This window comes from Sinocyclocheilus grahami, unplaced genomic scaffold (assembly GCF_001515645.1).
Source record: "Sinocyclocheilus grahami isolate Dianchi unplaced genomic scaffold, SAMN03320097.WGS_v1.1 scaffold473.1, whole genome shotgun sequence".
NCBI classification, from domain to species: domain Eukaryota; kingdom Metazoa; phylum Chordata; class Actinopteri; order Cypriniformes; family Cyprinidae; genus Sinocyclocheilus; species Sinocyclocheilus grahami.
This window is the reverse complement of record NW_015505652.1, coordinates 1,824,347-1,850,787: the sequence shown is the minus strand read 5'-3', so window position 1 is coordinate 1,850,787 and position 26,441 is coordinate 1,824,347. Positions and strand designations below refer to the sequence as shown.

General features: G+C 38.7%; 2 protein-coding genes across 2 annotated transcripts in view; both read left to right on the top strand.

The window, feature by feature from the left end:
- Positions 1 to 3,880: 3,880 nt before the first annotated feature.
- Positions 3,881 to 15,542, top strand: emilin1a (elastin microfibril interfacer 1a). Its single transcript, XM_016235727.1, has 8 exons — positions 3,881 to 4,310; positions 10,962 to 11,081; positions 11,804 to 11,934; positions 12,225 to 14,255; positions 14,406 to 14,522; positions 14,655 to 14,672; positions 14,800 to 14,934; positions 15,023 to 15,542. The coding sequence occupies exons 1-8, from the start codon at positions 4,156 to 4,158 to the stop codon at positions 15,349 to 15,351; spliced, it is 3,036 nt and encodes a 1,011-aa protein (XP_016091213.1). The 5' UTR covers positions 3,881 to 4,155; the 3' UTR covers positions 15,352 to 15,542.
- A 4,191-nt stretch (positions 15,543 to 19,733) lies between these two features.
- The window catches only part of ankef1a (ankyrin repeat and EF-hand domain containing 1a), an 8,769-nt gene continuing 2,061 nt past the window's right edge, over positions 19,734 to 26,441 (top strand). The window contains exons 1-8 of the mRNA XM_016235633.1: positions 19,734 to 20,085; positions 20,490 to 20,689; positions 21,578 to 21,727; positions 21,864 to 21,987; positions 22,642 to 23,470; positions 23,890 to 24,116; positions 24,386 to 24,555; positions 25,374 to 25,514. Of these exons, the coding sequence (XP_016091119.1) occupies positions 19,734 to 20,085; positions 20,490 to 20,689; positions 21,578 to 21,727; positions 21,864 to 21,987; positions 22,642 to 23,470; positions 23,890 to 24,116; positions 24,386 to 24,555; positions 25,374 to 25,514 (2,193 nt within the window). The remainder of the gene's footprint in view (positions 20,086 to 20,489; positions 20,690 to 21,577; positions 21,728 to 21,863; positions 21,988 to 22,641; positions 23,471 to 23,889; positions 24,117 to 24,385; positions 24,556 to 25,373; positions 25,515 to 26,441) is intronic.

The window sequence follows — 26,441 nt, the reverse complement described above, 5'->3', positions numbered from 1 at the left end:
ATATATAAAGGCTCCTGCGGGAGCAGTCACTACTGTGGCAGTGGGGAAATACAGAAAAGGCTCCTGCTGGAGCAGACACTGCTGCGGCAGTGGAGAAAAACAGAAAAGGCTCCTGCGGGAGCAGACACTGCTGCGGCAGTGGGGAAGTACAGAAAAGGCTCCTGAGGGTGCAGACACTGCTGCGGCAGAGCGGAAATACAGAAAAAGCTCCTGCGGGAGAGGACACTGCTGCGGCAGTGGGGAAAAACAGGTAAAGCTCCAGCGGGAGCGGGGTGCTGTTGGGATGGCTTGGGTGAGGATGGGCCATTGTGGATGGATTATGTGATGTTAAGGGGGGTTGGCTATGGTGGGTCAAGGGTTCGAGTGAACGGGATGGGCTGGCTCCTACGGGAGTGGTCACTGTTGTGGTAGTGGGGAAATACAGATAGGCTCCTGCGGGAGCAGACACTGCTGCGGCAGTGGGGAAATACAGAGAAGGCTCCTGCGGGAGCAGACACTGCTGCGGCAGTGGGGAAATACAGAGAAGGCTGCTGTGGGAGCAGACACTGCTGCGGCAGTGGGGAAAATACGGAAAGGGCATGCGAGATGTAGGACAGCTGCCGGGACCGCTTGCGGGGGCGTGCTCATGCTTGGGGTGGCTCCGGGAGCAGAAGAAAGAGGGGGAAGAGAGGGGTAATGGTGGGTGTTGGGGAAAATACAGGTACAAGGCTCCTGCGGGAGCAGATACTGCTGCGGCAGCAGGGAAATACAGATGAGGCTCCTGCGGGTGCGGACGCTGCTGCGGAGGTAGGAGGGTACCTGCGGGAGCAGTTGTTACTTGAGGAAAGGGGGCGATTAAAAACTCCTGCAGGAGCAGGGTGCTAATGGAGATGGGCAGGGATGAACTAGGGAAAAAAGGGGGTGACTGATGAGGGTTTGGTGGCATAGGTAGGGGCGTGGCTGTGGACAGACAGTAGGATGAGCGGGCATGGGGGAGGGGAAAGTAGCCGCCAGAACTGCCTGCGGAGGCAAGCTCGTGCTTTGAACGGCTCAGGGGGTGAGATCAGAAGAAAAAACAGGAAAGAGAGAGGGAATAACAGGCGCCAGAACCTGCACCATTAGCGGAGGCGGCCTCACGCCTTGGTCGGCTCCGGGAGGGGGAAAAACATAGGGAAGAAAGGAGGGAATGGGGGCGCCGGAGCCTGCGCCATTAGCGGAGGCGGCCTCACGCTTTGGTCGGTCCCGGGGGTGGGAAAAACATAGCGAAGGAGAGATGAAATGGTGGGCATCGGAGCTTTTGCTGCTAGCTGAGGAAGCCTCGCGCTAGAGCTGGATGGTGGGGCTGCAGGCCATGAGTAGGGTAGGGGAGGGGGTTGGGAGTGGGGTAAGGAAAGGGCTGTGAATGGGTCTGCACCACTAGCGGAGGAGTGCTCACGCTAGCATCTGCTACGGGAGCTGGAGGCCAATTTGCTTCGCTGCCGTAGCTGTAGGTCATGGGAAGGGGGTGGGGTTGTGACGTCCCGAAGATCCTGTGTAGCCTGCACTGCTAGTGGAGGTAGCATCCCGCTAGCGTCTGCTACGGGAGCTGGAGGCCACTGAAAGTAAAAAGAAAGGTGTTAGAAGTCACAGGACGGAAATACTGAGCTGTGAGGGCCTGTGTTGCAAGCGGAAGCAGCTTTGCGCTTGCTTCGGCTGCTATAGCTGTAGGCCACGAAAAAGCAGTCAGTGGAGAGAGAGAAGAAAAAAATAAATAAATATATATATATATATATATATATATCCCATAATGTACGATAATTTCATGACCATTCAAATGATGGCAGTCATAGGGCTTCTATATTCATACACGAAATCGGCTCATAACAGACACTCTAAATGAGCTCACGCACACCTCAGAGTGTGTTAAGAATGCATGAGGGTGCCCTGCTTTAAAGCCAACGTGCACTAGGTTGCGGACCATGACGGCAAGAACCCCCTCAAACATCTGGCAACACACAGGCTTTCGATGAAAGTGGCTCAGATGTCGAGTTAACTGCTGAAGTCGGTCTGCATTGGATATGACAAAGTGAGTGTTAAAACTTTTAAAGTCGATTTTCTTAATATTTAGATTTTTTTTGCACCCTCAGATATTCCAAATATTCAAATAGCTGTATCTCGGCCAAATATTTTAATATATTTATTCATTTTTCAGACAATGTATAAATCTCAATTTCAAAAAATGGATCCTTATGTTTTGTGGTCCAGGGTCAAATATTTCTTTCTTCTGTGGAACAAAAAAAGACATTTTGAAGAATGTTGGTAACCAAACGGTTTTGGACCATTGACTTCCATAGTGTTTTTGTCCATAATTTGACAGTCGGTGGTTTTCAAAATTTTTCAAAATATCTACTTTTGCGTTTAAAGGCAAATCAGAGCTTAAAATGCAGACTACAGTCAAATAGAAACTGCAAAATGCTGTCTTGAAGTTGAATGACATTAAAATGTAATGCATAGCCTAATAAAATGATTTAGGAAAAGATCACATTTCTCCAGTTTTCGGTAGACAGACATGGATAAAGGGAGATTTAAATCTATCTGATGCAACAGAGTTTGGTCAAAATAAAATTATTTTACAAAGTACAGAGATCAAACTGTGGAAGGGAGTTCAAAAAACACACCACGCATACATTCACACACTTTTCCTCATGTCTGGCCAAGAAAAAAGACCTCACTCAAACCTTGAACTGCTGTCTGCCTGGGTTCTTACGTTAGCACCGCCATAACTGAAACACCTACAAGTCTAGCGTGACTCTCCAGACAAACCCTGACTTGGACTGATGCTAAAGACAAAAAATTGCTGAGGCTGTTACTCTGGTCCAGTAGACCGAAACAGATTAGGTTAGGTTAGGTCATGTCTCTTAGCAGCCTGAATCCTCCCTTCGGCATTGCTTTGAGATCACAGCAATTATGTGATGCTATCTCAGCAACCTTGAGATCTGAGAAAACTGTCCAGTGAAGTCCAGACCAGATCAGAGACAGATTTCCCTTTTGTGTACTTCATCGGGATTTCAAACCAGGGGCAGAAAATTATATTTTTCTTTAAACAATACATAGTTATAGGGCCATCACTTTACCATAAAGTAATTATCTATAATTATAATTACATTTATTGGGTTATGAGTCCGACTCTCTAACCATTAGGCCACAACTTCCCCGGGAAAGATGAACATTTTGACCCCAATGTGATATATATATATATATATGTGTGTGTGTGTGTGTGTGTGTGTGTGTGTGTGTGTGTGTGTGTGTGTGTGTGTGTGTGTGTAAATGAGACTTTGTATTCAAAAATACGTATATTTTAGTCTCTTAGGGGATCATCATATTGGGGGGTCTTAGGGATCAAAACGTTCGGAAAAAACCCTGGTATAAATATTACATTTACTAGTAAATAAATGAAATGACAAATAAACCTGTATAGCATAAGTTGAAAGGCTATGACTCTTTCCCCCCAAAATATGGGTCAAATTTCAGTGCCTGAAGGCCACAGATAAAACACTTCTGACAAAATCAATTTTATACAAATACATGGTTTTCATTGTGTTTGCATTCTGTACATTCTTGATAATGTCATAGATTACAGTCTGGTTACAAAAACAGTGTAACATTTATAGCATTTTTTTTACTGTAAAGACAAAAGAAGGGTTAAATAGATAACTATTGTTGGCTTGTTATGATTCGAGACGAATTGATACTCAAGAGTAAAAGTCCAGGAGGGACCTCAAATTTAAAGCAGAGCATGGAGGGAGAGAGGAGAGAGAGAGAGAGAGAGAGAGAGAGAGAGAGAGAGGAGGTGGGGGGGTCAGGAGTTTTGGATCCGCATCATTTCAAGGCAGTTTTCACATTATGACTGCGCAGGCGATGAAGAAAAAAAACCGGACGCTTCTCATTAGTGTTTGACTGCGGACCGTGAGTCATGGGTGAACTGACGGCATCTTTTAAGATTAATGGAAACTTTCCGAAATGATGACAAAGGTGCGTAAATTTAGACAGCACTTACACAGAACTTTATGAAGTACATCAGTGGAGAGTTAGCGGGGCTGTCGGACTGCACTCGATGCGCACAAGGCGCATTTTCTAAGCTGAAGCTGTTGGATGTAACGATCGTTATTTTTAAAAATCTGTTTTTACTTGGAAGTCATGGCACTATATTTTGTTTACTTATTGACTCTATTGGCGCTGATTTTGCCTGGAGATATTTGGGCAGCAGGAACGTCACGATACACTCAACATGTGGATGAGAGTCAGTCTGTATCAGCTGCACAGAGTGGATCTAAGGTGACCAGCAGACACAGGTACGCTTTCATTTTAGCAACACACCTCAGAGTTGATGATTCAATAAAATAATACGCTGAAAAATGTTTTGTCATGTAAAGTAGAATGTCTACAAAACTAATTATTATTCTTAATTATTTAGCCTATACCATTATATTTATTTTGTTTTGTGATCTAAATGATCAGTTATGTCTAGGGCTGTTTTGGGCTATTCTGTAGAGACTTACTAACTTTGTGGCACTTATTTTTTATTAAGATTTAACTAAGTAGAGAAGTGTGAAATATTGGTAGCCACAGCACTTCATTAAGCCATGTACCCTTCCTTACAAACAAAACATTCAAGCTTAGTTTTTAAGATCATGTGGCGTGTGTCACACCTGTCTGAGCTGGCTATGCTGATGTTGCAAAAATAAGGTCATACTGTACTGAGTTTATTAGTTTCTAGTCACTAAATCTAGTATGAAATTGCAGACTCTGGGTGAGTGAGCTACTGTTGGACAGGTCTGCCCTTTTTTGGCTTTACTGAGCAGACGTCAATGCATGTGCAATGGGACGGAGGCCAAACGGTGAAGACCTTAAGTGCACTTATCCTGGCACTAGCAGAGCCCAGTGGAGTAAAGAGGTTCTGCACTGCACTGTATATTTGGGAAAGAATGTGTTGGCCCCTGCTGGCACCACCGCTTAAGACTGTCTGTTTGAACTCTGCTTTGTTTTTACAGATGTGTGAAATATTAGACAACTTGTGGTAGCCGAAATCCTCCTTCACAGCGTGTCCCGTGTTTCCTGTCTGTTCAGCATCTTGAATGATATCAGCTGCTCTTCTACTTTTTGATTGAGTTGTACTATGACTTGCAGTCCAGATTATGCCTCCATGCCTTTCAATCCAACAGAAAAAAACGTGCCAGTTGCCAGTAAAATTACTCTTTTTTGCTGACGTATATTTTGCGAGAAGACTGAAAGAGACATTAACTGTACTCCTTAACATTAATTTTACTAACAGACTTTTCTGTATAGAACAAAGTCAGAAATATGACATGCATTTATATAGCAACGTCATTACTTACCTTTTAACAAATTTGTTGTTCCAAATGCTTATCTTTCACTGTGATGCATTGCCTGGAATCATAAACAAGTAGTTCCTGCTATGACAAAACTTATGATGTTCCAGAAACTTTGTTAGTTTCATCCTTGATGTATACTTGTATGTAAGTGTTCTCAGCAAATGTGCACACTATGTTTGCTTGAGTATGTGTAAGTATCTCGCAAACAGTTTGCTGAGCTCAGCTTTTATCTTAATCATTTAGATTTCAAATAGGAAATACACACTTTCTTATATCTAAACCATAATAGCAAACATTTCTGAAATTGGATGTAACTATGTAATATGATACGGAAGCAATGTAGGGACACTGACCAAGCCAATGCTAATATCTTTGTGTGGAGATATAAAATAATGGTCAGAAATCTATATGGTTTTTTAAATGGAGGAGTTTATTGAACTTTAAGACAAAAGATGCATATTTGTTTTTTTTTTTTTTTGAGCATATTTGGCTACATCATGCTTTTATGGCTCATATAGTATGATATCGTAAAATATGGTGTTCATGTTTGAGGGAGGACCAAACACCTAAATTGTATTCAGAGGCCCAAACTTATAAAACCAAAAATATCTTATATCTAAACCATAATAGCAAACATTTCTGAAATTGGATGTAACTATGTAATATGATACGGAAGCAATGTAGGGACACTGACCAAGCCAATGCTAATATCTTTGTGTGGAGATATAAAATAATGGTCAGAAATCTATATGGTTTTTTAAATGGAGGAGTTTATTGAACTTTAAGACAAAAGATGCATATTTGTTTTTTTTTTTTTTTTGAGCATCATATTTGGCTACATCATGCTTTTATGGCTCATATAGTATGATATCGTAAAATATGGTGTTCATGTTTGAGGGAGGACCAAACACCTAAATTGTATTCAGAGGCCCAAACTTATAAAACCAAAAATATACAGTTTGGTACAGCTGTTGTTATCTATATAGAAAAAAAAATCAAGATGAAATTCTGATGTCTTGTAATGTAAATCAGTGAGATCTTTATAACAGTATAGCTGACTTCTTATGTAAAATGTATATATAATGTGTCACTCAATATTTCCTAATAACAGCCTTATTAAGATAATATTTAAATGCTTTATGTTTTATCATCAAAGTTCTGTAGTTTTTATCATGGGGGCAAAACATATAATGCAATGCTTCTTAAATGCCTGATGTATCATATTTATATTTTATTTATTTTTCTAAAAATGTATGTATGGATAATCAAGTAAACCTAAGTTGCTTCAGTCCAGTAAGTGTCTATCTTGAAATATTATTAACAATATAAAAGTCTGAAAGTTTATAATCTATAATATAAAAGATTAAAAGTATAAAATATCAGTCAGATAACAGAAGGCAAATAGTAGATTGCGTACACAGTTTTGAACATGTTGATAATTTAGAGGCCTTAGAAATTTGTGTATCATATATGGCTTTATGACACACATATGTGACCCTGGACCACAAAACCATGAGGGTCAATTTAGTAAAAATTTTGATATATACATCATCTATAATAAATAAGCTTTCCATTGATGAATGGTTTGTTAGGATAGGACAATAATTGGCCGAGATATAACTATTTGAACATCTGGAATCTGAGGGTGCAGAAAAAAAAATCTAAATATTGAGAAAATTGCCTTTAAAGGAACACTCCACTATTTTTGAAAATAGGCTCATTTTCCAACTCCCCTAGAGTTAAAAAGTTGAGTTTTACCGTTTTCGAATCCATTCAGTCGATCTCCGGGTCTGGCGGTAACACTTTTAGCTGTAACTTAGCATTGGTCATTGAATCTGATTAGACCGTTAGCATCTCGCTCAAAAATGACCAAAGAGTTTCTATATTTTTCCTATTTAAAACTTGACTCTTCTGTAGTTACATCGTGTACTAAGACTATTGATATTACGCAGCGCCTGAAAATAGGCTAACTTCCGTCAACATAACCAATGTGACCACCTGCTTGCACAGGGAGCGTACTGGGGACTATTTTCAGGTGCTGCGTAATATCATTGCGCCTGCAGCAAAGTTCCTTGATTATTACGCCGGAATGAGAGTATAGTTCCTAGCCATATCGGCCTAGAAAATCGCAACTTTTCATTTTCCGTCGGTCTTAGTACACGATGTAACTACAGAAGAGTCAAGTTTTAAATAGGAAAAATATAGAAACTCTTTGGTCGTTTTTGAGCGAGATGCTAACGGTCTAATCAGATTCAAGGATCTATGCTAAGCTAAGCTAAAAGTGCTACCGCTAGACCCGGAGATTGGCTGAATGGATTCGAAAACGGTAAAACTCAACTGTTTAACTCTAGGGGAGTTGGAAAATGAGCCTATTTTCAAAAATAATAGTGTGTTCCTTTAAAGTGTTCCTTTAAAGTTTTCCAAATTAAGTCCTTAGCAATGCATATTACTAATCAAAATGAAATTTTGATATATTTATGGCAGGAAATTTACTAAATATCTTTATGAAACATGATCTTTAATATCTTAATGATTTTTGGATTAAAAGAAAAATCGATAATTTTGACCCACACAGTGTTGGCTATTACTACAAATATACCAGTGCTACTTATGACTGGTTTTGTGGTCCAGGGTCACATATATGGCTTTATGATACATCATATATGGCTTTTTATCATATATAGGCTTTAAAGGGTTAATGATGTGTTGCCTCATTCGATGTGAAAAAGTCTGCAAATAAGGCTAGTGGAAGAAAACCACGAGAGCAAATCTTCAAATGTGGCTTGTAGACTGCACGTATTTTCTCTGTTGGCCTAAAACACAAATAACACCTTCTACTAATCTGCCTTTAGACAGCTTACTTAGATATATGTGAGCTTTGTCTGTATGGATAACTCAGTTACCCTGATGACCTACCCACGGTTTCTCTTTTGAGCGTAGCAATACATTGCCCTACTGTTGCTGTGTACTCTGTGTACACTATTATTTCTGTCCAAGTTCTGTTTCTGCTTGAGATGCTGAAGTGATACTTCATTCCTTGCCAAATTGGGTTCTGTGGATTTTATCCTATCAAAGGGAAAGTGTTTATATTCAGCCGCCTTGAGTTGGATGTTCTTGAGTTGGAGTGGCACAGGCTTGACACTTGCATCTAGTCGTCTTGTTTATATGACTAAGCAGTGAAGTTTATTCTTGTATAAAATGAAATGCTGACAGTTGCAGTGGGTGCTGTAAAAATAATTAGATGACTGGGAGTGTTTATAGAAAGAGTTAAAAAAAAATACTGATTCAATCCTGAAAATGCTTTGTGTGGTAATTAAACAGAGAGCAAAAATACATGGTACAAGATTGCTGGACATTGGAACCCATTCTTAAGAGTGATCTTGTACAAAATCAAAATGGATTTGTGTACATATGAGACAAAGATGCCATTGTGACTCCAAAGTTTTTGTTTACTTTTCCTCTCTCAAATTTGATAAAGCTGAGAACCACTTTTTCCTTTTTTCCCATTGGTATACATGGACCCAGGCCTTTGTCCTTCGTTTTTTACCTCCCCCACAGAATAAAGCTGAAACAATGGCTCAGTGTTCTATTCACCATCACACTTTTAGTTGTATACTCCAAACCACAATTTATATGTCCTATTTAATGCTTCTATGCACATTCTGTTTTTCATGAATCCATCCAGAACTTTGCACTATTAAAGTTTAGTTCTCTTTCATCACATCCTTAATCCCAATGTGCACTCATAAATATTCCACATTATTTTACAAACCAACACAACATTTTGTATTCATAATGATGATCAAAAGTAAGACTTTATTCAACATTTAGGCAGATACAAATAGATGCACCTTGACTAATCAAAGATTGAGTGGGTGTAGAATTTGAAAAGCATGGTTGTCTGTGGTGAAGATGTCCGTGTTGAACTTGTGTACTCTCAGTGTCTGGGCCCCATTTGTTTGTATGTGTGAGAGCACTTGCAGCTGATGCATCGAGACATTCCTGTCTCAGCAGTGCTCATGATAACGAATGATTAACCAGGCTCAATGAGTTATTGTAATGAACCAGAAGCATTGGATTTCAGCCTGGTTTCGATCCCATCTAAACAAGCTCCCTGAGAAAACAGCATCATTTATCACTTACATTTTTTAAAAATCATACAGCACTCTAAGGTGTTGGAGAAACTACATTAAACTCAACTTTCTTTTATCTTTAAAAAAATATATATGATAGAAGACAATAGAAGGAAAAATATGACAGTAGACATGATAGAAGGTAACAAAACAAACGACAACAACAATAAAAACGGACAGATAGATAGCAAGAGAGAGAGAGAAAAAATTATAATAATAATAAACTCACTAAACTTTCTAATATGAAGACACACTAGAATTCCACTTGAAAAAAAAGGATCTTTATGATTTATTATTTTATTTTTATTATCCATTTTTATATGAATGTACTTCGTCTACTGTGTGCCCAGAGTAGATGTATATCGCTGAGCAGGATGGGGTTATCCCTCCCCTCATTCACTTACAGGATGGGTGGACATTTAAGATATAAACATCAAATAAACCTAAGTGACAAACAATTGTCTGAAAAAAACCCTCTTATATTTTATGCTAAACGTTATGGTAGTCATGAAAAATCGTTAAAAGGGATCGTAAAAGTAATTAATTACTCACCCTAATGTTGTTCCAAACTTGTAAGACCTTCGTTCATCTTCGGAACACAAATTAAGATATTTTTAATGAAATACGAGTGCTTTCTGACCCTGCATTGACAGCAATGCAACTGAAAAGTTCCCAGAAACATAAGGACATCGTTAAAATAGTCCATGTGACATCAGTGGTTCAACCGTAATTTTATGAAGCTACGAGAATGCATTTTGTGCCCAAAGAAAACAAAAATGACGACTTTATTCAACAATTGTTCTCCTCCACATTACATTATTTTATTATAATTGAATAAAAATTAAGATTCTCATTACAAATTTGGGAAGAAGGTTGCGTAAGTTGCAATTTAAAATGCATGTCATAAGTGGCCCAACAGCAATTGCAGAGTTGGAGCAGCATTTACTGCAAAACAAGTTGCTCCAAGACACTGAAATCAGAGGGATCATTAAAATTATTCATAGACTATTGATTAGACTAAGTGCATCAAAGCCTAACATAATCACATATATGTGTATGTGTTATTCACTACAAAGACCTGACCATTAGAATCTTTAGTTCGGGAACTGGACTACACTAGTTGCGTTGTATTTTGTAGATTGACTAAAAAGAAACTCTCTCCGATTATTTTAGTAGGGTATTCCGTCAAAATCGATGGAAGAATGCACATGCTCTGACAGAACAGAAAGACAATTTTGTTCCAAGCCTAACCCAGGACCTTGCTAACTTTGTGATGCTTTGTGGGTGTTATTGGAGGAAAGATTTGGTTTTGTGGGTGTCACTAGAAGAAAGTTTTGCTTTTGAAGGGCAATTATTTGTACTTTAATTACAGGGTACGTTTTTAGTTTAGCTCTGTCTAAAATGAAGATGGCAGTCCTCAACCATTTGAATTGAAGCCTTAATTAATATAATTTGCCTATGCTTTGTACACAAACAGGAACTGGTGTGCCTACGTAGTAACAAAGGCTGTAAGCTGTGTAATGGAAGATGGAGTGGAGACGTACGTGAAACCTGAATACCAGCGTTGTGCTTGGGGCCAGTGTTCCCATGTGGTTTTGTAAGTATTCATGAGAAAAAACACAGCCAAATTGCATTTCATTTAATCTTGCTGTTATGACAGTGTCAAACGGGAAAGGTTTGGAACGTGTCCCTCACTCAACTGGATGCATGTCCACCAGAACTATGCATGGAATGAGGTGGGAGAGTCGAGACATAAATGTCTCAGATGAAACTGCTAATGTACCAGAAAGTTACTTGTAATGTTGTTATTTTACTACACATTCAGTCATAAGTCCAAGATGAAGTTGACCTTTTTCTTAGGTCTCAATAAACCTCGGTTTTATCCAAGATCTTCAAAGAAAGCCATAATACTAGTCTCCTATAAAATACAGAAGCCACATCACAAGTATGAATAGAGTATAAACAATGTTCTAATAATAGCAACAACTGCACTTGAAAGTTCAGTAGACACACAAGAGGCTTGCCAGAGCAAAGCAAACACTTTCAAAGATTTTAATGATGTATTGAAAGCTTCGACTGAATAAAATAACAAAAACATGCCCAGAAACAACAGCTCAAAGAAAAAGAAGAACAGGCCTTTATTGTACTGTTGCCTAGCATATTTGTGGCCTTTCGAAAAGTGATACGTGGCAAGTTTTAGAAATGTCACAGAAGTACACATATATAAAAGCTTAATTTTTACAGCAAAAATACTACACATAGAGATCATATTCAAAGTTTCTGCTAGAACTGTATATGATGAAATATCTCACACCACAGGTATCGGACCTATAGAAAACCACGGTACAAGGTTGCCTATAAAATGGTCACAGAGATGGAATGGAAGTGCTGTTATGGCTACTCAGGAGATGATTGCAGTGATGGCAGGGGCAGAACTACTGGTGAAGAAGGTATGGCGTTACAGAACTCATAAAGTGAGTCAAGTTGATCTGATATTTTCATATAATATTTTCAATTCCGCAGCATTCTGTTGTAAATTTTTGTTTCATTATTATTTTTTGTCTTTTAAAAAAAAATAGCTTCATAGGTCTCTTTGTAGATATGCTTCCAGTAAAAAGTTTGGACATACCTGAATGATTATAATAGATGTGTACAAACTCTGGTGCTGGTCTCAGTTTGAATTAGTAAATGTCAAATAACTTCAGTGTTAATTACGTGTGCAATCAATGTCCCTCAATAGGGAGAAGTGACAGCGAAAAGATTAGACAACTTGAGGAACAAATTCAAAATCTCCAGTCAACCTTATACAACATGAATAAGAAATTACATGAAGAATCTCGAAGGGAAGGCATCAGTGGTGGCAACAATCTGGCCGATGCAGCCCAGCCAGGGATGAGGGAGACCATTCACAGCATCCAGACCAAGCTGGACATACTGGACAACATGACACAGGTCCATGATAGAACCCTCACCAGCATCAACAACCACCTTGTGGGCGGCAATGGAATCGGAAATGAGTTGGACAGTCGGTATGGCACACTGAAAGAGGAGATTCTCAGGGAGCTGGAAAGGCGGGTGACACTGTCTTGCTTGTCATGTCAAACTGGAGTGGAGAGCATTCAAAGGCAACAGCAGGAAGACAGAGAGAGGATCCGAGCTCTGGAAAAGCACATCAGTGTGATGGAGCAGCACCACCAACAAACTGTAGATTTGCTCAAGAAGGAACTACCACACTATCAGAGTTGCTGTGATTCACTGAGCGATCTGGACAGGAGGCTTGGTGCCACTGAGAGGAAGGTCAGTTCGACTGCAGAGACATATGATATCCTTAGAGGACGTCTTGAGAAAGAGTTGAGAGGATCAGGCAATGGCAGTCGGGGAAAAGCGCTTGATGAAAAACTAAACAGCCGTCTTAGAGAACTGGAGAGAAGACTGAATGGGACTGTGAGAAAAACCGAGCAAAAATGCTCCCATACTGAGACAAGTATGAAGGAGTTTGTCCACCGAGAGATCGGCCAGATAAAGAACTCTGTCCTCAGTCGAAACGATGATCATGGTTATAGAATATCTACCGTGGAGATTGATGTCCAAGACTTGAAGCGTTTCATTAACGACCACAAAAATTATCTGGAAAGGTTAGGGAACAAAACAACTGATCTCGACAGTGGGCTTAAGTCAGCGATTAATTTGTGCACAGAGACGTGCGTTTCAAAAGGGAGTGAGACAGCAGATACTGTGAAAAGCCTGGAATGGAAGGTTGTTGCCAATGAGGAGGACATTAAGAAGTTTGACACCAAACTAAAGGATTTAAGTGTGTCTGGTGACTCCTTAATGCACCGTATTATAGATCTCAGCCAAGACGTTAAAAAAATTAAGGATCTGACAGGACATAACGGAGAGCACTTTAACCAAATCGTCACTGATGTGGAGAATATGTTACGTGATTGTGACATATGCAATACGATAAAGGAAGAACTTAGCACAATAAGAAACATAACCAGCCATACTTTTAACACGTTTCAGGGAGAACTTATAGATTTACACAGAAAAGTAGATTCAGATGAGTATGCTTGCTCGCTGGTATGCTCAAACCTCCAGGAGGAAGTGGGCAAACTGAAAGAAGAGGTTGAGAAATGCACAGGCCAATGCATGATCAGCATGGCTAACCATCAGAGGAACATGGATAATCAAAATACCATAACTCGCAAGCTTGGCAAAGACCTCAAGTCCATTCAGGGTGAGCTCACAGGGGTAATCCAAACGTTCAGCTCCATCAATGACACTCTGAAAGGCCTCAGGAACACCATACAGGGGCATGAAAACTCTATTTTTGAGCTGGACTCGTCTAAGGAAAGAATTTACTCTGAATTAGATCAGATTCAGGATGATTTGAACAAGCACAAAGTAGACAGTAAAGTACGTTTCGATGGCATCAGTAGCTTTAACAGCAATTTGATGATTGAAATGGGAGAATGCAAACTTTCTCGAGAAGGGCTGGATAAGAGGCTCTCGAAGATGGAGGATGCCTGCGGTAGACTGAATTCCTTATCAGTAAACCTTCAGACAATCAAAGATGGCCTGAACAAACACGTTTCTGGGCTTTGGACATGTGTTAATGACCTAAACTCCACAGTTATCTCTCACGGTGAGGCCATCAACAGCATTCAGAATATTCACTTAGAGAACATTCATGGCAAAATGAACAACCTCAACTCTTCCATACTGAATGTTCTCAAGAAGTTCCAGAGCTTCATTGAAGAGGACTTCACTGGTATGTTACATAATATGTCAAGACGAAAACAAATTTGATAATTTGTGTTACGAATTTAAAAGCAATTGGACACATTATACCGCAACTATCCATTTTTTTGTTGTTTATGAATGTGAAAAACCAAGCAATTTCTTTTGGGCCAATCCTCAGGACCTCCTGGACCACCTGGTCCTCAGGGAGAGAAAGGATCCAAAGGACCAGCTGGGCCTCAAGGACCTCCAGGCAGAGAAGGACCACAAGGGAAAGTAGGGCCAATAGGACCCCCAGGTAAATAAATGAGATGAGAAAATAAGTTAATAAATATATATACATATATTTCATAAAATCACCAGAACAGGATTTTATATGGTCAAATCATTTATATTTTTCTATATATTTTCAACATTTTCTCTTATTTAGGCCTCAGAGGTGAACAAGGTCAGTGTGTTCTTACTATTGCTACCGCTATGACTACTAATAAAATGTTCTACTAATAAATTGATATTTCTAAAAATGAATACTTTTTCTAAATAATTTTTAAAATAATTATTTTCCTGCTTACCAGGACCTCCTGGAGAGGATGCAAATGTCCCAAGACTGTCATTCTCAGCAGCACTCACACGACCGCAACCCAATGCAGGCACTATTGTCTTCAACAAGGTCTTTGTCAATGAAAGAAAGGCCTACAATCCAAAGACAGGTATGTATGTATGTTAAAGACAAGCATATAGTGTGTGAATTAAGGTCTGTCATAATCATAAATTCTCTCACTAAATATATTTTGACAGGTATGTTCACTGCACCTGTGAAGGGGCGATACTTCTTCAGTGCAGTCCTGACAGGTCACAAGAATGTCAAGATCGAGGCAGTCTTGTCTAAATCCAATTATGGAATTGCCCGCGGAGATTCAGCAGGCTATCAGCCTGAGGGTCTTGAGAAACCCATGGCAGAAGCACGGCACACTCCTGGCTCCCTGGTCATCTTCAACATCATACTTCCTCTGGAGAAGGGAGATACTGTCTGCACTGACCTGGTCACAGGTAAACTTGCCCACTCTGTGGAGCCCCTTACGATCTTCAGTGGGATGTTGCTCTATGAGGAAGACGACAGATTGTAAGACCCATCTGAGACTCAGTGAGAACAATTTCAGATGTAAACATTTGTATCTGGACATAACTTTTTTGAAGAACAGTTCTACATATTCAGTGTTGAATAAGGTTTATAATACAAATTATATGCAGGTTTTGTTTATAACAGGCCATAAGGAAACACAAGATGGATATATTTTTCCTCCATTATTAGAAAAATGGACTGAGATTTTTATTTATATGGTTATGTTTTTTTACATTTATTCTTGAATGGCAAATCATATATTTTCATATACTGTATGTGAGCAGCCATGTTTGCTTATATTAAAATACAACTGACAACGGAAAAGATCTTTCTAAAAAATAGCACATCCATGTCACTTCTTGCCCCAGAAGAGAATGAGTGACTGTCAAACTGGGATCGGACTCAAGTAGAATATTTTACATAATTATCTAATAACCTAACACAATCTTTACTTGATCTGACCTTACAAACCTTCATTATAGTAGTTATTTGAATGTATAAAGATGTGTTGTTGTCAGCAGCGTGTTGCTAGACCCTTGAAATACCCATATGCCCCAGTAAACATTACTGATAAATACTGAGAATGGAGATTACCATTTACTGACATGAGAATAATTTTGCCTGATAATATTTCAGCAATCATGTTGTGTGTTTTCTATCAGCTATTTACAATCACATACAAGATTCAGAAATTAAGTATTCTTGAGCTAACTGGTTTTGCAAAAAGGTCTGAATTTGTTTTTGATTCATTCAGACAGTTCACTCATATACTGAATCATATACAGCATTTTCTCAAACGAAAAAGAAAACAAAAAGAGCGCTGGATGAGGTGGATCTTTACCTACAATACAGTGTAAAAACAAACATTGCAAATGTCTTCGAATGTTTAACAGTGATTAAACAGCACATGCAACTTGTGAACAACTCTGTAAAGATAATTTAAGATATATTCATATAACAGGATATAAAAAAGGTTGGTTGGCAGTGCAGTGCAGTGCATAATATAGTGTATTCACATGCACAAGCCAGTGTATTTACAGTACTTCCCAAATAAATATGTTTGTTTGAAATTTGTAGAGAAGAATGGGAAATTATTATTATTATTATTATTATTATTAATAAATGGAACACAAGAACAGATGTATATATATATATACATATATTAAAGCTTGTTGTGGATCTACAAGTACATACTTGGGTCTGTACCAGTCCTTTTGGCCACTTGCAGTTTGCCTGTATTTTCTGTTATCCAATCAATGCAATCACTACTTTTCTTTTAAGAAATGCTGTTTATGCTCTCAGAAAATGCTAACACAAAAACCACGGACAACATACTGTATGTGAAAAACATAAATGTAATACATTTTTTTTTAAAGCATCACGCCGCAATGTATACCATTATCCCCTTCTAACTTTCAAGCTTCATTAAAATACACCTCAAGAAGAAGGAATCCAGAGACCATAAGAAAATATGGATCTGTGTGTACTGTTGGTGTGTTTTCAGTTTAAAATGAGGAAAGATATTTTTCCCTTAAAGGTTCCATTCAGGTTTTTTAAAGATGGATATAATAAATATTACACATGATGTTTTCTATTATTTCCCATTTCCTCACTGTGTTATTCTTTCATATTTGTGGCACATTTCTTCACTTAATCTCCAAATTTGGAAAAGTAACTATAAAAGAATGAACTCAAATAAAGCAGGCTGTGCAGAGGGACATTTTTAGACATGCCAGAGGCTATAGATCAGGAAACTTCTGTAACCCATTCTCTGGTGACATCCAAAGAAAACTATCAAAGCTGTTTGTGCTTGATGCAGAAAAGATTTCATCCTGGCTATCTTTTTGTCATTGGATTTTTATTTTGTCTCTTTGGACTGCAGATGTTCTCCAAATCTAACAGCTCAGAACCTGTATCTTTGCCAGACATGTATTTGTGCGACCTTAGCTGTCTTGGTGGTTTATGCTTAATGTTTTCTTTAATACAAAGGGATTTAAAAGGATTTTGCACTGAGTACTGTGAGATCAAACCTTGACCATTCAGTCCATTTTAACCCTCAGAAGAGAGAAATTCCTTAAAAGGTCTTCATAAATGTTACTTCAGAATGCTTCATCTTGCAGTAAGACAGCTGATTTGCTCAATTTCCACTTGGGACCAGGTTATATCAGCTGTCCAGGCATAACCTGAACCATATCAGGTCAAATCTGATATTTTTAAGTTTCGTCTCACTACAGGCATTACAAAACAGTATTATAATTATGCAAATAAAGTCTGACTGACAAATAAAATCTGACTGCTGTGCAATCCAAACAGTCCTCAGATTATTTTCAGCACAAAATGTTTTCATAATCATATCTTCTTCAAAGCTGAATCCTATATATTGAATATACAGTATATTTGCAATGCTAGTTGTTAATTAAAATATTTTTGACAAATTTCTTATTGTGTTAAGAAGTTTTTTCTGATTTTAAAGGGGTCCTAGTATGCTCTTTTACAAAGTCTTGATTTTGTTTTGGGGGTGTACTAGAACAGGCTATCATACTAGGTTGTTCGAAAAACACATTATTTTTCACATATTTTACATTATTACAACACCTCTGTCCCCAGTCTGGCATGAACGGCTCGAATAGTTCCTGTATCAAATGAAGGCCCGCCTTCTGAAATACGAAATGTGCTGTGATTGGTTAGCTGGGCCAGTGTGTGTTGTGATTGGCAGTACTCGGCGCCTGTCGGGAAATGTCATGCCCCTTACCCTAGCCGCCTGCGAGCTTCAGTGTAAATATTGCGTCAAAATCAAATCAATTTGAGCACGATTTAAACCTGGATGATTGTAACCACTTTAAATTCATCTGCCTTGGGAAAGCTAGCATGTCTCCGACATAGTGATAACACTCGTTGCCTTCTCTAGTGCAGCTCAACCAGGTCTCATCCCATTCGTCGATATTTGTGATATCACAAATCCCGGAAAATATGTGTTGTAGTCCAAATGAGTCGTTCGTTGTAGTTTTTGAAAAGTGATTTCTGTTAAATAAAATATCTCCTTTTGAAGTGGACTTGAAGTGAGCTTTGTAACTTTGCAGATCTTTTTTATGCTCAAACAGCAACATTACAGACTAACTAAAGTTGAAAAAGTGAAAAAGCATAATAGGACCCCTTTAAGCCTGTTGTTATGCAGTTGCTAACCTTCCCTTTAACCACGCACGCTCTAAACTCTAAAGCCCCGCCCTCCAAAGACACTCTAGCCAATCCCAAAACATAAAATGCAGATTGTGATCTCTCATTGGCTAAAAAGCGCGGGCCATTGTACTTATAGTGAATTCGCGCCCTCTAGTGGATTATCTGAAATCTTCTTCGCCACATTTTCTTATTGAACCGGACCACCTTCCTGAGAATGATTGAGCGCGGGCTAAAGTGATAACATATTAAATTATGCATGACTTCGACTTAATGGTGAGAGAACCATATCCAATGTGAGCATGGCTCGAGCCGAGGAAGCCTCTCTTTGTGATAGATGTCACTTACTGTCACTCATACAAAAAGTTACTCACACGCTTGAAGACATTGCCATGAAAACTGATACGCCGTTTCTCGTCAGGCTACTCAACCCAGGTCAAGTGATCACGTAAAAGTGCGGTAATTCTATCTTAGGCCGCTTCTAATAAAAAAGAGGCGGGGACAATGAGGCGGAATTTCCTTCTTGAAGAAGCTTTTTAAGAGTTCACGGCGTGCTGTTGCCATAGAGACACAGAGAGCACAGAGAGACGCGCTTGGAAACAATGTAACATTTACTTAACATACGGTGGAGGATTTCAGAACCCAAAAACAGGTAAGGGAATCTGATTGTTCTTTGACATTGAACGTAGTCTTGTAAAACGTGTTTATCAGATATACAGCTATATTATTAACAATTTAAAAATCTCCAAATTAAGGTGCAAAAAAGACCCCTTAGTTAAATCGGGTCCCCAAATTATCACATGGTCGAAAAAAATTGTTTTTATTGAATATTCTTGGAGGAACATTATTTGCATAAAAAGAAATGTGTTTGTTATGAAAAATCATGTAAATATTAAAGTTAAAGGGCATCAGACGCTTGGGTAAGTCGTCACATTTAATAAAATGCTCATAATCAGATTACAGTTACCTATTTATGGATTACATGATTATATACTCACACAATGGAAGTAAATTATTCATAATTTACTGTTTCATATACTGTTCCTTTTTTTCTTTTAAATTGTCCTTTCTAAAGGAACCTACTTTCAGCCATGTTGTGCCCTACTATTGCACCTTGATTAAAATCTCAAGTGAAATGCATTTAAAACAAAGAAAACGAGGGGGAAAACCCTACAAATGCTACTGTAAATTTTTTAGATTTTCAGGTTCATGATGTCATGCACCCAGGCCAAGGGAAGGCTTGAAGTTTTGCAGATCTATCGGCTACTGCAGTGCGTCCAGGATGGAGATCAGCTGTACATAGAGAAATTAATCAGCATGGGTGTTCGTGACCTCATAAATCTGACTGAACCACGCGAGGGGAATGGTGTCCTGCACCTGGCATCGGTGGGCAACAAACCCGACATGCTGGAGTTCCTCATAGCTCAAGGTGCCCGTCCAGACATGCAGGACAGGAGGGGGAGGACACCTCTGATGCTGGCTGCAGAGCTCGGATATGACAGGATCGTGTCTCTACTGGCCAAGAACAACGCAGACATGAAACTTGTAGACAAAGAGGGGAAAGGTAATTTTTTATTATTTTAATTTATAATATAGTTTAACTGCCTCTTTTTTCCATTGCTGTCCATATAAATATGCATAAGTTATAAGCTTCTGTCAGTGCCGGGTTCGATGTCAATGTACTGTATAGACTTTATCTGTGAATACTTCATTTTATTTATCCATATACAATATTTCTCTTTCTCTCTAGGGTTAGATATTATTAGGCTTCCTGTATCTGACACCTCACCAACAATTATTCTTCATAAGACAATTTGACAGCAACCACATAGTCCACAGGGATCATCAATGGCTGGCAGCATCCTGCCATTTTGGAGATTTACTGTATGCAGATCTAATTACAGATCAGGGCTCATCCAGTAAAACTAGTGTGTAAACCGATCTGAGTAACTTTGGCTTCCCTCCCAGGCTTGCTCTTCTACTGCATCCACCCTACAAAAAGGCACATGCGCTGCCTCCAGGTGGCCCTTAACGGCAATGCAGATGTCAACAATGTTTCAGGAACTGGGATGCCAGTGTTCTTGCTGGCTTGCGAACAATCTCAGGACTGTGAAGGAATGTGTCTCAGTATCCTAGAGAGAGGAGCAGACCCCAATGCTACAAATCAGGTTTGCAAACATTGTATAACTGATAAATGGACTGCAAAATTAATTGAATGTGTACTTGCAGAGTACTTAAGATCTTGTATATTTGAAGTGTGTGTGTATATATTTGTACACACACACACACACACACAGCCACATATGTTTTATTTTACATATAAGCGTGTGATGGAAATGTTACGTCCCTTACCATATTGTGACGCCTGCGGCAACCACATGTGACGATCCCGGGCTGGTGAAAGCTGATCCGGCAATTGACAGCGTGAAGTTGAAGTATTTCCTCAGCGACCAGCACGGATCAGCTCCAGGCATGACGAAGCGATATCGTCCTCTTTTGGAAGGCCAAACAAAGTAGTTTTGCTTTCACAACGAAGCACACAGCGTCTTGACGACATGGCGGCGGAAACAACAAAACTACAGCGAGAATAAAAGTTACACCTTCTTTCTTTGCGTGAACATTTGGGCGGCGTTATGCAAATCTTCCCTGATAGTGACGTAGGTATGTGGGGGCGTGTTAGAACAAGCCGTTTTAGGTAGCCGTGACTGACTCTTAACTTTTATAAAGAATATCTCTTTGGATTTGAGACTTTAGTCTTCGCAACTTTACAGATCTTCTTTATGCACCAAGAGCTTGTAACACTCCAAAGAGAAAGGAAAAATTGAAATCGCATCATATGACCCCTTTAAAGTATATTCAAAACCATTTTTAAATAATTAAAAGAAGCTTTGGCATTTTACCTACATTTGATTTTGCAACTTAAACTGATCTTCAAATAACACATCCTTCAAAGCACTTTGAGCTCACAAATCATCCAAGTACATCAACTAAGCAAACTCAAGACTGCTGATGGGTCGAGTGTTTGCATTATTGATTTTGTGTGTATGATATCCCAGGAAACTGGTCGGACAGCTCTGATGGAGGCCACCAGAGCAGGAGCAATAGATCTTGTGAGAGCCATTCTCAAGAAAGCAGGAAACGTCAATGCCCTGGATAAGAAGCAATTCCATGCAGCTCACTTTGCGGCTGAAAGAGGTTTCTTTGAAGTGAGCATCACTTCTGTTGTTGTTTAACAATTATATAAGAGTGATAAAATTTGCTGTTATTGAATGAAACTTTCCTAGCATTTGGCTATAAGCCTACGTATTTCTCCAAGTGATTATCATTACTGCTTTTTTCCAGATCATTATGGTGTTGTCTGCATATGCAGCAGACTTTGGAGTGGTAACATCAGAGGGGGATACACCGCTGCACTTCGCTGCCTCTGGTGGCTACACAGATTGCTGCAGGTTTCTAGCTCAAAGAGGTAAATCAATTTATTTTAAGCCAAACAGAATCATTAAACCGGGGGAGAATGGCTGCTTATTAATATTTTTTTGAGCAGATTGCTGTAAATTCTCAATGAAAAAAGATATCAATAGTAAAACAACTGACTTTACATGAAAACAACACAATAAGGTATAATTCTCTGTATTTTTTATTATTTTTCTTTATTTTTTGTACTTTTACTTTATTTATTCATTTTATTAGGAAAGTTTATTTTCCTTTTATTACATGCACCATATTTATTCACAAACTCGTAATGAGAAGTGCTCGTCATAAACCGGCTATTATCAACAAAAGAGAAGCTTTAAGGTCCCACTTTGGTTTTCTTCTGAAAATGAAGAAATTAAGTAATTTTACAGTTGTTATTATATTATTTTTCTTAAATACTTGATTTTAAATTATTATAATATTTCTTATTTTGTTTAAAAATTATTTAGTAATAATAATAATAATAATAATAATAATGATAATTAAAATGTGCAACCCTCCCAAAAATTAAGAGGGCAATATTTATTAGAAAAATCACAATTAGATTTTTCCCAATTTCCCAAGTCATGCTTCTTGATATGGAACAAGCTGAACTTGATTTGAAATATTATATTTGATGCCTTGAAGATTCAAATTCCTACTTTAGGATGCAATCCCAAACTGAAGAACCAAGAAGGTCTGCTTCCCCGTCAGATCGCTAAGGATTGTGGTCACAAAGCCACTGTCAAAGAGCTTAAGAAGGCTGAACGACTGCATGGAAAGTTCTCAAAAGGAGCAGGTGGCACAAATGAACCATGGGCTCTGACACTTTACGACTGGTCTCATGAAAATGAGAATGCACTGAGAAGTGCTTTCGAGTCAGCATCAGATGGCTACATGGGAATAGAAATGGTGTCCAGAACGACGTTTGTGTCTGTTCTTCAGGACCTTCACACTCCTCTAAATGATAAACAAATTCATGCTCTTCTGCTTGCTCTCGATAAGAGAAGAGAGGGCTTTATAAATATAAGTGATTTTCTAAAAGGTCTCAAATATCTTCCAAAGACATATGTTATGGCTTCTTATGGGGCTAAGAAGAAGAAAGCAACCAAGGCAGGAAAGACCAAAAAGACTAAGTTCAATGCACCTATGCCCATCTGCACTGTCCCACCTGATTTCATTCATCGGCGTGACGATGGTGGGCCACCGCATTTTATGATTGAAAGTTACCAGCATGCTACAGACACCCACAGATATGACCGGGACCATCGACCAGGACATCCTATCGAAGATGATACGGCATGGTACATCGATGAGCCCGAAAAGATATACATAAATATGAACTACTGTGTTAAAACAGGAGATATTGAGTCTCTCAGGTTGGCACTCAGCCAAAAGATTCCTGTAGATGTGAAAGATCGCTTTTACAAGACACCACTCATGGCTGCATGTGCAAGTGGGAATTACGAAGTGACAAATTTCCTTCTTGATAATGGGTAAGTTTAATGTACTTATAAGAATTGACTTAAAAGGATAGCAAGTTCACCCAAAAATGGTGATTACCCCACCCTATTGTCATTCCAAATCTGTATGATTGTTTCTTCTTCTGCAGAACATTAAAGAAGATATTTTGAAGAATGTTGGTAACCAAACAGTTTTGGTTTCCATTGACTTAGAAATCAATGGGAAATACAATGGAATTCAATGGAAATCGAAACTGTTTGGTTACCAACATTCTTCAAATTATCTTCTTTAATGTTCTACAGAGGACAGAAGGTCATACAGGTTTTGAATGACATGAGAGTGAGTAAATGATGAAGGAATGACTATCCCTCTAAATTAATAAATTAAAGTATATTTACATTGGCATATGTATATTCGTAAAAATTATATCCAAACCATAATCTCACCGCAGGGCTGATGTGAATGCATGCGATCAGTTCAGCTGGACACCTCTACACCACGCCTGTCATGCAGGACAGCTGGACATCATACAGTTGCTGCTGGAGGCGGGAGCTTCTGTGGACCCGCCCGCCCTCAATGGAGCCACTCCCCTAATGAGAGCCATTGAGAGCTGTAGACCGTCCTGTGTGGAGTACCTCATCAAAGCTGGGGCCAAGGTCAATGCAGCAAATAAGACAGGTACAGTTCCCTTCCTAGCAAATAACTATTATAATACAACTTCAACATGATAGATCATAAATCTATTCAAGTGTGCAAACCATGAACACCTTTTCTATTTCATAACCATCTCAGTGCAGACTGTTTTTACGTCATTCCCACAATGCCACATCATCTTTGCTGGAGGACTCTTATGAACACCCTGATTTACAGTGCATTAAACCTCTGAGATTGATCAACTTTGGCTCTGCTGTCATTTGAGTCAGGAACTTTTAATCTTTTAATTGCAGAGCAAAACTGCTTGGACATTGCCCACGCTTATGCAGACTTCAGGGTGGTGGATTTGATCCAGGCTAAGATTAATACGCTACCCAGACCTAAGGAGAATAAGAAGCCACAGCCTGTCAGAATCCAACGCAAACTAACACCGGCCTCAACCCCTGGCTCTACAAAAGAAAAGGTAGAACAACTGTACTGTATGTGACTCAACATATCTATTCAACATATCCAACGAGCCAATCAATTCCTGACAAAATCTTAATTTTTTCTTCATTGAGAAGCTATTTTACTCAGCTATACATTACAGTATTGAATAAAAACTTAAAACGTAATATGAGACCATTGATAAATATTATTTCCCCTTTCATATAATTTAAAGATTCAGATTTTTTGGTTTGATTCAATACTACAGTAGTCCTGGACTTTATACTGCCGCTGATCATTTATTCAATGATGCTATTGTATAAATGTGCTATACATATTTTTTATTCTGCCACCAGAAGTGTCTCATAGTAGTGGGTTATCGATGCAAAATCAATATTCATCCTTGCGTAGAAACATGTTTTTTACATTGGTGTTTTTTCCTTGTTCCCCCGACCTGTAATGCGACCTTCGTCACATTGGTGTGATGGTGCTATGAAAAAATATATATATTATTATTATTATTTTTCACTGGATATTTGTCAAGTACTATTCACAGTAATTCTCATTTTAAAATTGCTGTGTCATTTCAAATATAAAATTGAAACAGCATAAGAGCTGTGATCAAAACCATCTGGTATGGCAAATGAGATGACACAGCAAATGAAAACCCAAGCAAAGAGTAAGTATATGAGTCCAGACGTGTCACATTTCCCTCCAACAAGGCCTTGGCGACTTGGTGACTCGTTAGTGTGCACAGGGAAACACCGCTGAACCTTTGTTGAAAGTCACACCATTGTCAATGTGTCATCACGTCCACTGTGTCTTGATTACGGTGTTGGTGCTTTATCTTCCCAGCAGGGCACCGTTCCCACTCCTACAGCCTCCTCGAACTCAGCAGTCAAGAAAGCAATGAAGAAAGACAGTGTTATCGTGCACAGCACTCAGATCACTACCGGCAAGCTCAACAAATTGGACATCAGTTTTGTGCCAAGAACGGTAAGCTGGACACCATTCATAGGTATACGCACAGAGAAATAGGCCTTATGAACTAATAATAAAAGGTGTTTTCATGCCAAAACAGTGTGCACATAAATGTCATACTCTTATTCTACTGATCATTCAATTAATCAACATACAGTAGTTATGTCTCTCAGGGTTTCCGCGGGGTCTTAAAAATCTTAAATTTTGTTGTATCAAATTTAAGGCCTTAAAAAGTCTTAAATTGTACAAGAAAGTCTTAATTTTGATTTCAGGAGGAATCTTAAATTTGGGGACGGAAAGACCAGAATTGCGATATGGCTTAATGTAACGATTAAACTTCAAAAGGCTATGATTTTATTAAATAAACACGAGCGGTGCTGCACTGATTTGTGTTCAGCTGTTACCGGGGAAACGGTTATACTTTTGCCCTCCTGCTGGCAGAGAATGAATGTGCATTTTCAGTAAGCCTGTTTTATTCAGGACCGCATTTCTAGGATGGTATAGGCTAGTGTTTTTTGTTTGTTTGTTTGTTTATATTAGCAGCTCATACTATTCTTTAGCACTTGCTTTTCAATTCTGTATATTGTTATTTTTAAGGAATTATGTAGTTGTTTAATTGTTTACACTTAATTATTGTCCTAACCAACTCCTAACCCTAAACATACCCGTTGGTAACCCTCTTGAAATAGTTAACCTAATTTATTTCAATATATTCTCTCTGTCTATATATAGGATCTATATATAAATATTATATATATATATATATATATATAGGATCTCTCTCTCTCTCTCTCTCTCTCTCTCTCTCTCTCTCTTCTCCTCTCTTTCTTTTTTCCAACTGCTTTCCAATAGCCAACAGCTATATACTTTATTCAGTATCTCTCTCTCTCTCTCTCTCTCTCTCTCTCTCTCTCTCTCACACACACTCTGAGATATATATTT

Coding starts and splice junctions, on each gene's coding strand:
- emilin1a (XM_016235727.1), top strand. CDS start 4,156: ATGGCACTATATTTTGTTTACTTATTGACTCTATTGGCGCTGATTTTG. Junction 14,256..14,405: donor CATTGAAGAGGACTTCACTG/GTATGTTACATA, acceptor GCCAATCCTCAG/GACCTCCTGGACCACCTGGT. Junction 14,935..15,022: donor GGCCTACAATCCAAAGACAG/GTATGTATGTAT, acceptor ATATTTTGACAG/GTATGTTCACTGCACCTGTG.